The 13704-nt window shown below is 54.5% G+C and overlaps 1 protein-coding gene across 1 annotated transcript in view; it reads right to left on the bottom strand.

Annotated features, from left to right (window-relative positions):
- The window catches only part of CLPB (ClpB family mitochondrial disaggregase), a 52777-nt gene extending 42340 nt beyond the window's left edge, over positions 1-10437 (bottom strand). Inside the window, exons 1-3 of the mRNA XM_071565210.1 lie at positions 9824-10437; positions 8996-9047; positions 1595-1681 (exon numbers count right to left, since the gene is read on the bottom strand). Of these exons, the coding sequence (XP_071421311.1) occupies positions 1595-1681; positions 8996-9047; positions 9824-10352 (668 nt within the window). The 5' untranslated portion in view covers positions 10353-10437. The remainder of the gene's footprint in view (positions 1-1594; positions 1682-8995; positions 9048-9823) is intronic.
- Between the last annotated feature and the right edge of the window lie 3267 nt (positions 10438-13704).

The following is a 13704-nucleotide window of genomic DNA, read 5'->3' as shown; positions in this document are numbered from 1 at the left end:
AAAACAGTCCTGTAGTCTCCTGCCTCTGATGCTCCTCTCCCCAGTCCACCCCAGGCACAGTGTTTGGGTTACAAAGCTCACCCTGTGGACTGTGCAGGGAATTTCAAACCCTCTGTGGATCATGTTCCAGCTCATTGAATCTCCCAGTCCTCACTGCAGACATTACACTGCTAGAAACAGGACCACAGATCCAAACCTCATCTGGCACAATCCTGGGGCTGTTACACCAGCAGTAGGTCTGGCCTGCATTCATGTTTGCCTCCACCAAGACAGAATCACAATCACTAAGGCGAGAAAAGACCTCAAAGATCATCAAGTCCAACCATATCTAATTATTCTTCTGCTATATGGAGACAAATCCTACTAAGCTTCAGGTACTGAAGGATGTTTTGGTTTTCAATTAAAGTCAGTATTCATCCTAAATGTGGGAAAAATAAACAGCCAAACACAGCCAAAACTCTTTCTTTTGGACAGGTACACAACTAAGACAGATGTGGTGATGGCTCTGCCCTCTCAGCAGGGACTGGCCTGGGAGCAGAGTTTTTACTGCCGAGATGTTTTCATTAGCATTTCCACTTGATTTTAGGCCCAATTTTGGGTAATTATTGTCCCATGAATGGTCTTTCTCCTTGCCTCCTCTTAGCCTTTGCAGCTCGGGAAGCCCTGTTCTGCTCCACCAGTCACTCGGAATGGTCAACAGTCGTCACACTCCGCTGCTGACCATTGTCCACTGGGAAAGGTGGGAGGCTCCCGAGCCCATCCCTTCATGGACAGGCAAACAACGGGGCCGTTGCTGCTCGGACATCAAAGTTAAACAAACAGCCCCGAGCCCCCACCTCTGGGCCTGTGTTAAGGAGCTTCCCGAGGAGGTCACGACTTTCAGCTTGTCATAGCACACATCAAAGTTTGCACCACACACGAACTCGGCACACGGATTGGAATCGTGTCGCCCGAGAGCGGATATTTAGCCTTTGTGCACTGCTTTAATCCTGTGTTTTCCCAAGTAATTAGGCTTTTTTGCTTATGAACTTGTGACTAAGTAAAGCATCCCTGAGAGGTTGTAACATCAAAGCTCATTCTCCCGTCTGTCCCACGTTTTCCAAAATTGGATTTCTTTTCCCCTTTTTTTCCTTAAATAAAAAAACCTAATTGAATTTAGTTGTAGACTGAATATATTTAGGAGTGTCTTTAAAAAGTTACAAGAAGCCAGAATGATCATCATGGGAACTGCAGAGGGAGGGCACAGCATTCAGGATTTTTGCTCCAGAGAGGCCTGGATGGAAGCCCCAGTCACGGCCCCACCAGCGAGGAGGGAGGGACACAACAGCTCCTACAGGAGTAATTTTGGACAGTGGGGTGCCCAACTACCCACCACAACGACATCCCACAGGCACAGGCTCATCAGAGGCCAAAACCCAAGAGTTACTGAGGAATGGCACCATCAGTTCACAGTCACTGCCCTGATCCCTCACACCACATACCAGGCACAGCATGAGGGACAAGTTTCCCTGAGTTAAGCTCCACAACACACCCCAAAGTGCACGGGAGTTGCTCTGGGCTGCAGTGACTCAGGGACGATGTGAGACACACCTACCTGGAGCTCCTGCTGATGGCTGCCACCATGAGAGCCGTCCAGCCCAGCCTGTGCCTCGCGTTCACGTCTGCGCCCTCCTGCAACAACCTGCAGGGAGGAGACACACGGTCAGGGGGGAGACATGTGAGAGCACCCTGAGCATCCTGCACCTACATGAGGGAAAGAAAAATGTTTGACTGTGCAGGCACTGCTCCAGCACAGCCCAGAAGATCCAACACAACATCAGTTCGATCCAGCTTATCACAGCTGACCAAAGTGAAATGAACATCCATGTGACAGCAAGCAGAGTCCTTTCAAAGGCTGCAACACCAACAGCTTGTTGTCTTTATTCTTTGTTTCTTTTACTTCTTACCACTATTCAGTCTAATTCCCGAAGAACCAACCAGCAGCAAAGCTGATAAACCCAAATTCCAATGATGTTTGGATCCTTTGGCTGTGGAGCACCCATAAGGCTTTAGAAGCAGTTCCAAAGTCCACCTCACCAGCAGGTATTTTGCAGTTTTCTCACATGAGAACAAATAAGGCAACCTCTGCTGCTTTGTCTCCAAAATATTCTCAGCCTTTACAAGATAATGGCAAGGGAGAGATTCTTTCAGCAGCTAATTTAGCTCATCCTAAATCAAGTACTGAATCCACACAGCATGAAATTAGAGTTCCCTCTGCAGACCACAAGGAAGGAGGGAAGGTCAGAATTCAGACACAAATTTTACAGTGCTCAAGTTAAATGGGATGAGTCAAACCCTGAATGCTACATATTCAAGTTGTAGAATCATGGAATGATTCACAGAAGTGTTTAGGTTGGAGGGAACCTTCTAGCTCACCTTGTTCCACTCCCCCTGCCATGGGCAGGGACACCTTACACCAGCCCAGGTTGCTCCAAGTCCTGTCCAGCCTGGCCTTGGACACTTCCAGGGATGTGGCAGCCACAGCTTCTCTGGGCAACCTGTGCCAGTTGGGGTTGGAATGAGCTGGTCTTGAAGATCCCTCCTTCCAACCCAAACCCTTCAATGATATGATATATGATATGGTAATCCTGAAGTTATTTTCAACCACCCATACCACTGCCTAAGCTTTGGCTCATGTCTTGAAAACAGATGTCCCCACTGGTTGGAAAAAACAGCCAGAAAAACACAATGCAAACGAAAAGCTCATGTGCTTCTCCAGTTGAACTTTCTGCCCTATTTGACTGAGACTGGGGCATGAGAGCCAACTGGCAAATGGCTCCAGCCAAGCTCTACACACAGTGATAGTGAACTATCTGGCAGGGCCTTGCTCCAAAATAGTTTGATACTTGATACGACATGGTAGTAGAGGAACAAATTCTCACGCAGAATCCTTCCCAGACCCAATTTTTATTTTTTTTCTATGCAAGGTAATACTCAAAGAACCTCCCAGCACTGTGGAGAGCAAGGATGATGAGCCAAAAGTCTGATGGGGGTTTTGGATCTACGCAGCCCTGCACATGGCTAATGCCAGGCAAGCTGCAGCTCCTGCATTATCCAGTGGTCCTGTAAACCCACCTGAGGAGCTGCACAAGACCAGCCTTGGCCCCCTGCAAGGTATGGCACAGAGTCATGGAATCATCCGGGTTGGAAAAGAGACTACGGAGACCACCTGTTCCCCCAGCACTGCCAAGCCCACCAATAACCCTGTCCCCAAGTGACACATTCACACATTTGTTAAATCCCCCCCAGGGATGGGGACTTCACCATTCCCCTGGGCAGCTGTGCCAGGGCTGGATAACCCTTCCCATGAAGAAATTGTGACAGTATTCTTATGCTTTCTCCTTCTGCCAGCACCTCATCCCTGAAAGTGAAGGCTGAGAGCTCTGCTGCCAGAAGAGCACTCCCAGATTGCTGAGAGGAGAAATACCCCTGTGCAGCCACAAAGCTTCCTGTCCTGGTGAGGCCGGATGTGCTGGACACACGGGAGGTGGCAGATTGCTATCTGCAGAGATCAGCTCCTGCTGCAGCTCTGCTTACAGAGGTGTTTGCACTCGCCACAGGATGAACCAGCCTGACCCACACACACGGCCCCTGCTGGTCACACCTGCTGTGGCTGCAGGGATGCTGCCTGCGGGAGAAATCCACACCGCGGCTCCATCTGTGCCCCAGGGATGCTGGGCCTCCTGTGCTGCACAGGGAGCTGCTCCCTCAGCCTGACAAGGGCTCCAGGCCCAGGTTCCCCCCCGACCCCAAGGAGCCATTCCCACCAGCACCACAGCTGTGATGCCCAATCCCCTTCCACTTGTCTCTCAGCGTGGCATGGAAGTGACTTCCGAATTTCATTGCATTTACTTGGCCATTTGAAAGTCCTTTAAAGCAGTAGCATTCACATCACTCCCTTCCTACAGTGAGTCAGTGTGACAGCCTAAGAGCTACAGAAAATCCAGGAAATAAAGTAATCTACAACCACAAGGGAGAGGCAGCCTGACAGAGGAATCCAGGAGGGGCAGGGGAACCCCAATGCTGAACCTCCACAGACAGGCAGCGAGACATCACCTAAGCCAGGATGGAGGCACCCAAACCCCTTCAGGCTGAGAAATTCTGCCCGATAACCAAAACCTTTAAATTAAGCCCAAGACCTACCACTCATCATTAACATCTTCAGTAAGGTTTAATTAATGTAATTCACAAAGTATCAGCCCCATTTGCACTTGGCCAAGGTATTACTATAATTTTACATTAAACAGGCAAACAGACCATCCTGGTCACCTTTCCCCAGCCACTGGATCACTCTGCTGCAAAAGGTTCAGTCTTATTCTGTATGTCACTAATTTTAACATTTCACAGAAGGGTTTGGGCTGGGACATTGAAGACCATCCAGTTCCTGTCCCTCTGCCATGGGCAGGGCTGGGTGATCTTTAAGGTCCCTTCCAACCAAACCCATTCTATCACTCTGTGATTTTATGGTTCTAAAGGCACTTTGGAGCCACTGAAAAAATACCTGCAGACTCACTGGAAGGCTTTTTCATCTACAGATGCACTGGAGGGACATACCTTCACTCTTCGATAAAAAAATAATGAAGATCAGAGTCCAGCAGTCAACCCTGTTAAACCATCATGCAAACAACAGGAAGGATGCTGGAGCCTTTGCTGTGGGATCTGGTTCCAGGCTTGGAGCAGAGGTATTAGCTGAGCACTTTTCCATTCAGGAACCTGGATCACCATAAGCACCTGGAATGCCACATCACCCAGTCCAGTTCGAGAATTACTCGCATCACATCATCTACCATAATATGCATTGACATTTCATTTAGGAGCTGGATTCTTTTTTTCTTGTTGTTGTTAAATCATTGCGAGATGCTCAGCAACTTAACAGATTTTCAGACAACTGAACTTTATGTTCAGGGTCTTCAGGCCCATCATTAATTTTTTCCCCGCCTGATTTAATGATATGACAATCGATAAAGCCACGACCACTGCTCAGATCCCAGACAGCCAAATGTATTTACCAGCAGGAGCATTTTATTTTAATTAAATAAATCCTCTGATCAATGTTTAGGATGTTTATCCACATTTTAACCAAGTAAGATCCAGGACACTCACTCTTGCCTCCTAAGGAGTATCTCATGTGGATACAGCTCTATTAGCACCATTTTCAGTGTTCCTCAAATGACAAACTGTTCCTTGACAGCAGCAGTGCCACCAAGATGGCCCTGCCCATGGCAAGGTATTGGACTAGATGACCTTTAAAGGGCCCTTCCAACCCAAACCCTTCTGGGATTCATGACCCAGACAGGAGAAGACTCCTGAGGCAGAGCTGGTTCTGTTTCTGTTTGGAGGTGTTTGTATTTTAAGGAGTAATATTTTGTTTAAGGGTTTTAGGGTAGAAAGCTGACAGAGGGCAGGGTTAGATGGGATACTAGGAGGACATTCTTTCCTGTGAGGGTGGGCAGGCCCTGGCACAGGTTGCCCAGTGAAGCTGTGGCTGCCCCTGGATCCCTGCAAGTGTCCCAGGCCAGGCAGTACGGGGCTTGGAGCAACATCACTGTCTGCTCTGGAATTTGCCAGAGGAGGCTGGGCCAAGCAGCACCCACTGCTTTGTGCACATGGCCTGCTTTACCTCGAGACAGCAGCTCCCAGCGCTCCAGCACTTTGATCCCCGCAGAAGAGATAAAGAGCCCACGTCAGCAGCCGAGGAGCTTCCTCCCCCCGCTGCCCCCGGACAGATGTGCCTCCTATTCACCCCGCCACTGGGGTTCTGGGTGACTAACTCGGTGACACTGCCGAGCCCAGAGGGCATGTTTGAGTTTGTGCTCAGTGCCGGGAGCATGCCCAGCGCTCCCTCCTGACAGGTGGAGGAACAGGAAGCTGGAAACTTGAACTTTTGCAACAACAATAGCTTCTGTTCCTCTTAGCCTCTTTCCCCTCAGCCCTGTACCAATATGTCACTGTTTAAACGCAGGGTGGGGGACAGTCTCAGACGTGCCCACTCTCTCAGGAAGGTGGGAAGAAAAACAAACCTATCAGTATCTCAGAACACAAGAGCACAATCCCTGTTAGAGGCCAGGGCAAGGAACTGCCTGGGCAGGAGAATGCAGCGAGCTGCTCAAAACCCTTTGACGTGGCTGCTGCCTTCCTGGAAAGAGCTCATGGCTGTTTCTCTCCCTTCACCATCATTCCAGGGCAGGTAACACACCATGATGCTCCATGAAAACACACAGCTCTGCATGGTGTGGGGCAGGGTGCACATGGTTCAAGCAAGACTTGGAAAGGCTCGGGAAGGGAACACTTCTCCTGGATGCTTTGAACACTTATCCTGGAAGTGCTCAAAGCCAGGTGGGACAGGGCTTGGAGGAGCCTGGTCTAGTGGAAGGTGTCCCTGCCTATGGCAGGGGTGTGGAACTGAGTGGGCTTTGAGGTCCCCTCCAATTCAAACCCTTCTGTGATTGTACAGTTGGCATCACCAAATGTGCGGCCTGACATGGAGGAGCTCCAATTCAGTCAGTCACCCCAAGGCAACAGCTGAGCTGTGCACTGGAAAAATTCCCTGCCAGCCTGCCAGCCTGGCCCTGCTTCTGACAACTCCCTTCCGCTGGAGGCGGCACGTGGTACCTGCACAACTCACTCTGCACAGACCCCAACTCCAGGGTCGGGCTCCCGTGTGTCCACCGAGTCACCTTGTGTGAGACAGCCCTCAGCATCTGCTTCTAACCTGCTGCCTGACATCTCCCAGGGTGCTCCTTGGCTCCTGAGCTGTGAGGGGAGCAGAATAATTGCTCCCATGGCTGTGCAGGCCACATTCCCACTGGTGGACTGCCTCTCCTCCACAGGCAGAGCTGCTCCATGAGGGTATCCTGCGCTCAGCTCTGCTGACAAACACCTCCACTAACTGAAATTAACCATGTGATGGTTCCCAGATGTATTCCATACACACAGAAACTCCCACACATCCAGGAGTGGTGTCTGCTTCCAGAGAGAGGCATCTGGGCATAATTAAGGCTTTAAAACTGTTTTGGAAAGAAGCAGGAGAGCTCCTGTCTCCTGTGGCCATCTGGGTTCTGACTGCAGAGATACAAGTCTGTGACTCACTGTGCAAACCCCAGCAGTCCTGGGAGGCCAAAACACACCAAGAAGCATGAAAAAAGGGCAGTTTTCCAGCTATTCACAACAGGAAAACTCAGCACACACAAATCTCCCCCAATACTTCATAGTCAGCATGAAGAAATCTGGGCTTTTGTATCTTCTCTGGGTTCCTGGGGCCACAGGCCAAATCAAACTCAATAACCAGTCACAAAACTTGTACTGAAACCCAGTCCTGGATAATTTGGTCATTTAGAAGAAAAGATCAAAGGGTGCATTTACAGGAAACGCATTTGTTTATCCTATAAACTCAGGTGTCTGTCAACTCAGATACACACAGACAAATGCAGGCCCAGCATCATACAAACGTGGAGCAGTGGAAATAAATGTAATTATAAATCATCTCCCAATCCTGTCTCCAACCTGCCCTTACTACCAGGGCTGAAGGTGTTGCACAGCTGTTCAGGACTAAGATAAGGTACACACTGGCTGGTGGCCAGAGGCCATCATGCTCCATCAGCCCCTGGCATGATGCCTGTGCTCACCTTACAAAGCATTCAAGCATCCCTTGAGCCTCAGGCACAACACTCACAATTATTCTGTGAGAAAAAGTGCTCCAACAGGTACAACACAGGATACCTGACCCATAAAGGCTCAGCTACTCCTTGCAGTGCCTTCCCACGATCAGATGCTGCAAGTAACCAAAGCCTGACTCACCACTCAAATCCCATGAGCACTTCTGGGCCTCTCATGACAAGAAAGACATTCAGGTGCTGGAGTGTGTTCAGAGAAGGGAATGGAGCTGGGGAAGGGTCTGGAGCACAAGCCTGATGAGAGGTTGAGGCAGCTGGGGGGGGGGGAATCTTTTCACTCTCTGTGACTCCCTGACAGAAGGATGCAGCCAGGTGAGGGGCAGTTTGTTCTCCCAGGTAAGAACTGACAGGACAAGAGTAAGCGGCCTCAGGTTGTGCCATACAAGGTTTAGTTGGGTATTTGGGAAAATTCCTCCACAGAAAAGGTTGTCCCGTCCCAGCACAGCTCCCAGGGCAGTAGAGAAGTCTCCATCCCTGGAGGGATTCAACAGGCTGTGGATGGCACCTGGGGACATGGGTTAGTGGTGGTCTTGGCAGTGCTGGAGGACCAGTTGGAGTTGATGATCTCAGAGGGCTTTTCCAACCCAAATGAATCAGTGACAGAACGCAGAAAAGGGGAGGCCATGGGTGTGCAGCCCTGCGGGATGGCATCCGGCCACCAGCCCTGCCCTGCCCTGCCCTGCCCTGCCTGCAGGAGCACAGAGCACCCCTCTTGCTGCTCTGCCCGACCAAGCTCACAAATCAGCCTGACAACCCTAAGCAGCAGCTTCCTGCAATTACAGGCAGCAGAACACATGTGCCAATTAGCTGTACACCAATATCCTTTCCAGCCCTTGATCTAGGCCAGATCTCAGCCCTGGGGTGCAGCAGAGCCAGGCTGCTGCATCTGAGATCCTGGAGACTGGATGGAGCATTCCCTAGCTGCAGGCCTCTCCCTCTCCCCTTCCTCACTTCTCTGCTCCTCCCTATCCTTCTCCACAGGGACAGCAGCTCCCACCTCCCACGGGTGCCTGTGCAGGGTGGGAGATCCTAGCCAGACACACACATGTGTGTGGTGTACACAGGAGAGCAGGAATGTTTCTTACTGTCCTGCACAAACCACCAGGCTGCCAAAAAATATGACTTCCATATTGGCTGAAGGCAGTACTTGGGGCCTGGGAAACCTCTGGGATTCTGAGAGAGACAAAGCAGGAGGACCAGGCTCTGCTCAACAAGCTGACAGAGCTTTCCTGCCTTCCCAGGCTTTGGCACAATCTGCTCTCACATGTCTGAATTCTGCTCACCTGTTGACTTCCAAAACATTGTTGATCCTTGCAGCTTCCAGCAGAGCATCCTCTGAAATGCAGAAAGAAGGGAAAGGCAGTTAGCATGGAGACACACTGATGGACATCCTCACCTGGAGTGCACAGGGCTGAGCTCACGGTTCTCAACCCCCCCTAGAGAGTGTGGGGCTGTTCCTGCAAGCAGGTTACCCCCCAGCCCTGACTGACCCTGGCCCGGTCACACACCCTTGGAGGCTCTGGGGTGCAACACAGGATGTCTCAGGGCAGTGTGCTCTGTCACCCCAGCCTGTCACAGCCTGAGCCAGAGGTTTCCAGACACCACAGCAGGGCCAGCAAGTTCCTACCACAGGCTCAGAATGACATCTCCTGGCTAGAGAGGGGAAGGGCAGCACCCAGATCTAGGAGATGGGAAAAAGGATGGTTTGGGTAGGGAGCAGCCCTAAAGCCCATCTTGTTCCACCCCCCTGCCACGGGCAGGATCACCTTCCACTGGACCAGGTTGCTCCAAGCCCTGTCCAACCTGCCCTTGGACACTCCCAGGGATGGGGCAGCCACAGCTTCTCTGGGCACCTGTGCCAGGGCCTGCCCACCCTCACTGGGAAGAGTTTCTTCCCAGTCTCCCATCTAACCCTGCCCTCTGTCAGTGGGAAGCCATTCCCTTTGTCCTGTCCCTCCAGACCCCTGCCCCAAGTCTCTCTCCAGCTCTCTTGCAGACTTGCAGCCAGTGCAGCACCAAGGATCGCCCCTCCCCGGCAGCTCCCGGTCAGCACCAGCAGCAGGGGGGCTCGGAGCGGGACCGGCCCGGCCCGCCCCCGCAGCGATAGTCACCCTTGGACAGGCGGTCCCGGTCCCGCAGGTAGCAGTGGGCGAGCGCGGCGATGAGGGCGGGCAGTGCCGCTCCCGGGGCGCCGCTCCCGGCTCCGCTCTGCCGCCCGCCGGGGTGTCCCGCCATGCAGCAGCGCTGTTCCGCGTCCCGGAGAAATGCCGTGAGCCCGGGCCCCGGGCCGCCGGTGCGGGCGGGCGGCCAGGGAGTCCATCCCGGGTCCGGGTCCGGGTCCGGGTCGGGCCGCTCGGCGCTGGGGGGGCCCCCGGGGCCGGGCCCCGCCACCGGGACAGTCCCGGCCGGGCCGGTCCAGCGGCCCCTGCAGGCCGCGCGCCGCCACTGCAGCCCCGGGCCCGGCGGCGTGGGCTCGCGGCGCCCCCTGCGGGCCACGGCCGGAACCAGACGCGGCCCCCGCGCCGCCGCCGCCGCCGCCGCAGGCCCACGGGCCGCCCGTGACGGCGACAGCCACTGCCCCGCGCGGAGGAGCCGCGCCAGCCCCCGCGGCGGCGGGCGCAGCGCCACAGAGGCCAGCATGGCCCCGGCCGCCCGCGCCGCGCCGCCCGCGCCTTACCCCCCCGCAGCCGAGCCCGGCGGAGCAAGATGGCACCGCCACCACCCGGCGCGGCCGCGCGGGTGGCGCGCAAGGCGTGCTGGGAGATGTAGTTCTCGCCGCGTCCCGCGTTGCGCCTGTCGCGCCGCCAGGGACTACAAGGCCCGAGGGGCGCTGCGGCACAGTCCGGCCCCCTCCGGCCCACCCGGGGCATGCCGGGACAGCGGCGTTGGCTGCGGGACGCGAGGGGCAGTGGCCGGTGCGATCCGGCAGGGGGCGCACCGCGCGGGGGGCCGGGCCGGGCGCGCGCGCACCGACACGCATGCGCGAGCACAGGCGCGAGCCCCGGGGAGCCGTGCGCGCGGGACGCACGTGACACACACGCGACACACACACGTGACACAGACAGGGGTACATACATGGGAACACACACACGGGTACATACATGGGAACACACACACGGGTACATACATGGGAACACACACGGGTACGTACATGGGAACACACACGGGAACACACACGGGAACACACACACGTGACACACACGGGAACACACACACGTGACACACACACGGGTACATACATGGGAACACACACACGGGTACATACATGGGAACACACACACGGGTACATACATGGGAACACACACGGGTACGTACATGGGAACACACACGGGAACACACACGGGAACACACACACGTGACACACACGGGAACACACACACGTGACACACACACGGGTACATACATGGGAACACACACACGGGTACATACATGGGAACACACACGGGAACACACACGGGAACACACACACGTGACACACACAGGGGTACATACATGGGAACACACACGGGCACACACACAGGTACCCACACAGGTACAGATGTGCACACACATGGGCACACACATATGGGTACATACGTGGGAACACACACGTGACACACACGGGCACACACACAGGCACACACACACGTGTACAAACACACGGGAACACACACGGGCACACACACAGGTACCCACACGGGTACAGATGTGCGCACACATGGGCACACACACAGGCACACACATACGGGTACATACATGGGAACACACACGTGACACACACGGGCACACACATGGGCACACACACACGTGTACAAACACACGGGAACACACACGGGCACACACACAGGTACCCACACGGGTACAGATGTGCGCACACACGGGCACACACACAGGCACACACATGGGCACACACATATGGGTACATACACAGGTACACACCCATCAGCACACACACGGGCACACACACGGGCACACACACGGGCGCACACGTGTACACACATGGGCACGCACACGGGTACACATGGCGCACACGGGTACACACCTGTACCTGTACACACCTGTACACAGGGCACACATGGTACATATATGCACATATGGGCACACAACTGTACAGACGTGTACACACAGGCACACACAGGGACAGGTGTGCACACACAGGTACATATGTGCACACACGGGCACGCACTTGGAAGGGACCCTCAGGGATCACTGAGTCCAACTCAGCCCAGGATTTCTGTCCTTTCCCACCCCAGGATTTGCTGCCAGTGGTTCCCACCCCATCCTCCCATTTCCCCCCACTCCTCCCATTATACCAGCAGCCACTTGTCCAGTGTGCCATTCCACCATCACTCCAGCGCTTCCACAGGCTCCTAAAAGCTCTGTGTCTTGGGTTAAAGTGGGCTGCTGAGAAAGTACATTTTAGGGAGAAAAATAAAACCAAGGAGTTTATTAAAAAAAAAGTCTTTGAGAAGAATTTATTGCTTGAATTATTGAATCCCTAATTTAACTCTGCACGCTGCTGGCAGATGTGGGATGGCAGAGCAGGGATAAAGACTGGGAATGGGGAGAAGGGACAGGGTTTGGGGGAGATGGGGTGTGGGGAAAGATCCTGAAGTGGGAGAGGTGTCAGAAATGGGCATTTCTGCCCTAAACTGGGACCGGTGGTGTCACAGGCAGCTCAGTGCTCCCAGTTCCCAGTCCAGCCTGCTCAGCTGAGTTCCCTCACCTCCATCAGCCCAGCACTTCCCAGTTCCCCAACCCAGTTCCCCCATCTCCATCCGGTCAGTGCTCCCAGTTCCCTAGCCCAGTTTCCCCAGTTCCAACAGCCCTGTGCTCCCAGTTCCCCAGGCTAGTTCTCTCAGCTCCATCAGCCCACTGTTCCCAGTTCACCTCCTCACTTCCCCCTAGCCTGACTCTGGCTCCCATAACCAGGTTCCTCAGTCCAGTTCTTCCAGCTTCAACAGCCCAGTTCCCTCAGTTCCCCAGCCCTGCTCCCCTCCCCAGACCAGCTGCCTGGCTCCTCCAGCCCAGTTCCCCCATTCCCCTAGCCCATCCTCCCGGCCCCATGCCCCCATGCTGACTGGGAACAGCATGTGGTGCCACACAGCTGTGCTGGCTGGGGACATGGGTGCTCCAGCTTCCAGATGGGACTGCTGGCAGCTGAGAAGGACTGTGGTGGGATGGCACCCACCTTCCCACTTCCCTGGGAACAGCCCAGACTTCCACAGCAAAGCTGCCTGCAAGAGCAGGGAGAGGAGACGAATGGTGGCAGGGGGACCCTGTCCTCTGCCCTGCCTTGTCCCTGCCTCACTGTCACCCACTGGGGTTGGCAGCAGGGCTTCCACTGCCAGTGGGACAGGATGCCAGCGGCTCCCTTGGCTACTTTTGCCAGGTGAGGGAGCAGTGGTGTGGCATGGCAAGCCTGGCAATGCCAGGTCTCTGTGCCCCCACAGGTGCTGAACACGGTGATACCCCTGTACCCCCCTTCCACCCTGGTAACTGCACCCTGGGAAGGGCCTCATCCCGGGTAAAGGGCTCGGTGCCAACCACCTTTCTGCTGCTGACACGGGCTTGGCTTTGCCAGTCTAGGCACATGGCACACTGCTCCATCATCCTTTACACAGTAATTCATGGGAGCTAGAAGAGGATTCCTCAGTGTTCCCAAGAGAAGAGGAAGAAATCCTGAGTCTGCAGCATTTTCAGAGCTGGATGGGAAACCCGAGCTCTTCCAAAAATAACATCCTAGTCAGCACTTCCGATGGCATCATGCCCACCTGCACGGCCCCACGGGGATGTCACAGCAGGGCCCGGCATTGCACAAGGGATAGACAGTGCTGGTGTGCTGGAGGGGACAGGGCATGGAGTCACAGTGACGGTGGCACAGCAGAGCCACCTGGAGAGGGGCCGTGCGTCTCCATCCTGCAGCCGTGTCCCCTTCTGCTCCATACGGAATCATGGCATCCTTTGGGTTGGAAAAGCCCTCCGAGACCACCGAGTACAAGTGCTTCCCCAG

Source organism: Pithys albifrons, chromosome 1, assembly GCF_047495875.1.
Source record: "Pithys albifrons albifrons isolate INPA30051 chromosome 1, PitAlb_v1, whole genome shotgun sequence".
Classification (NCBI taxonomy): Eukaryota; Metazoa; Chordata; class Aves; order Passeriformes; family Thamnophilidae; genus Pithys; species Pithys albifrons.
This window is presented reverse-complemented; position numbering and strand designations above follow the sequence as displayed.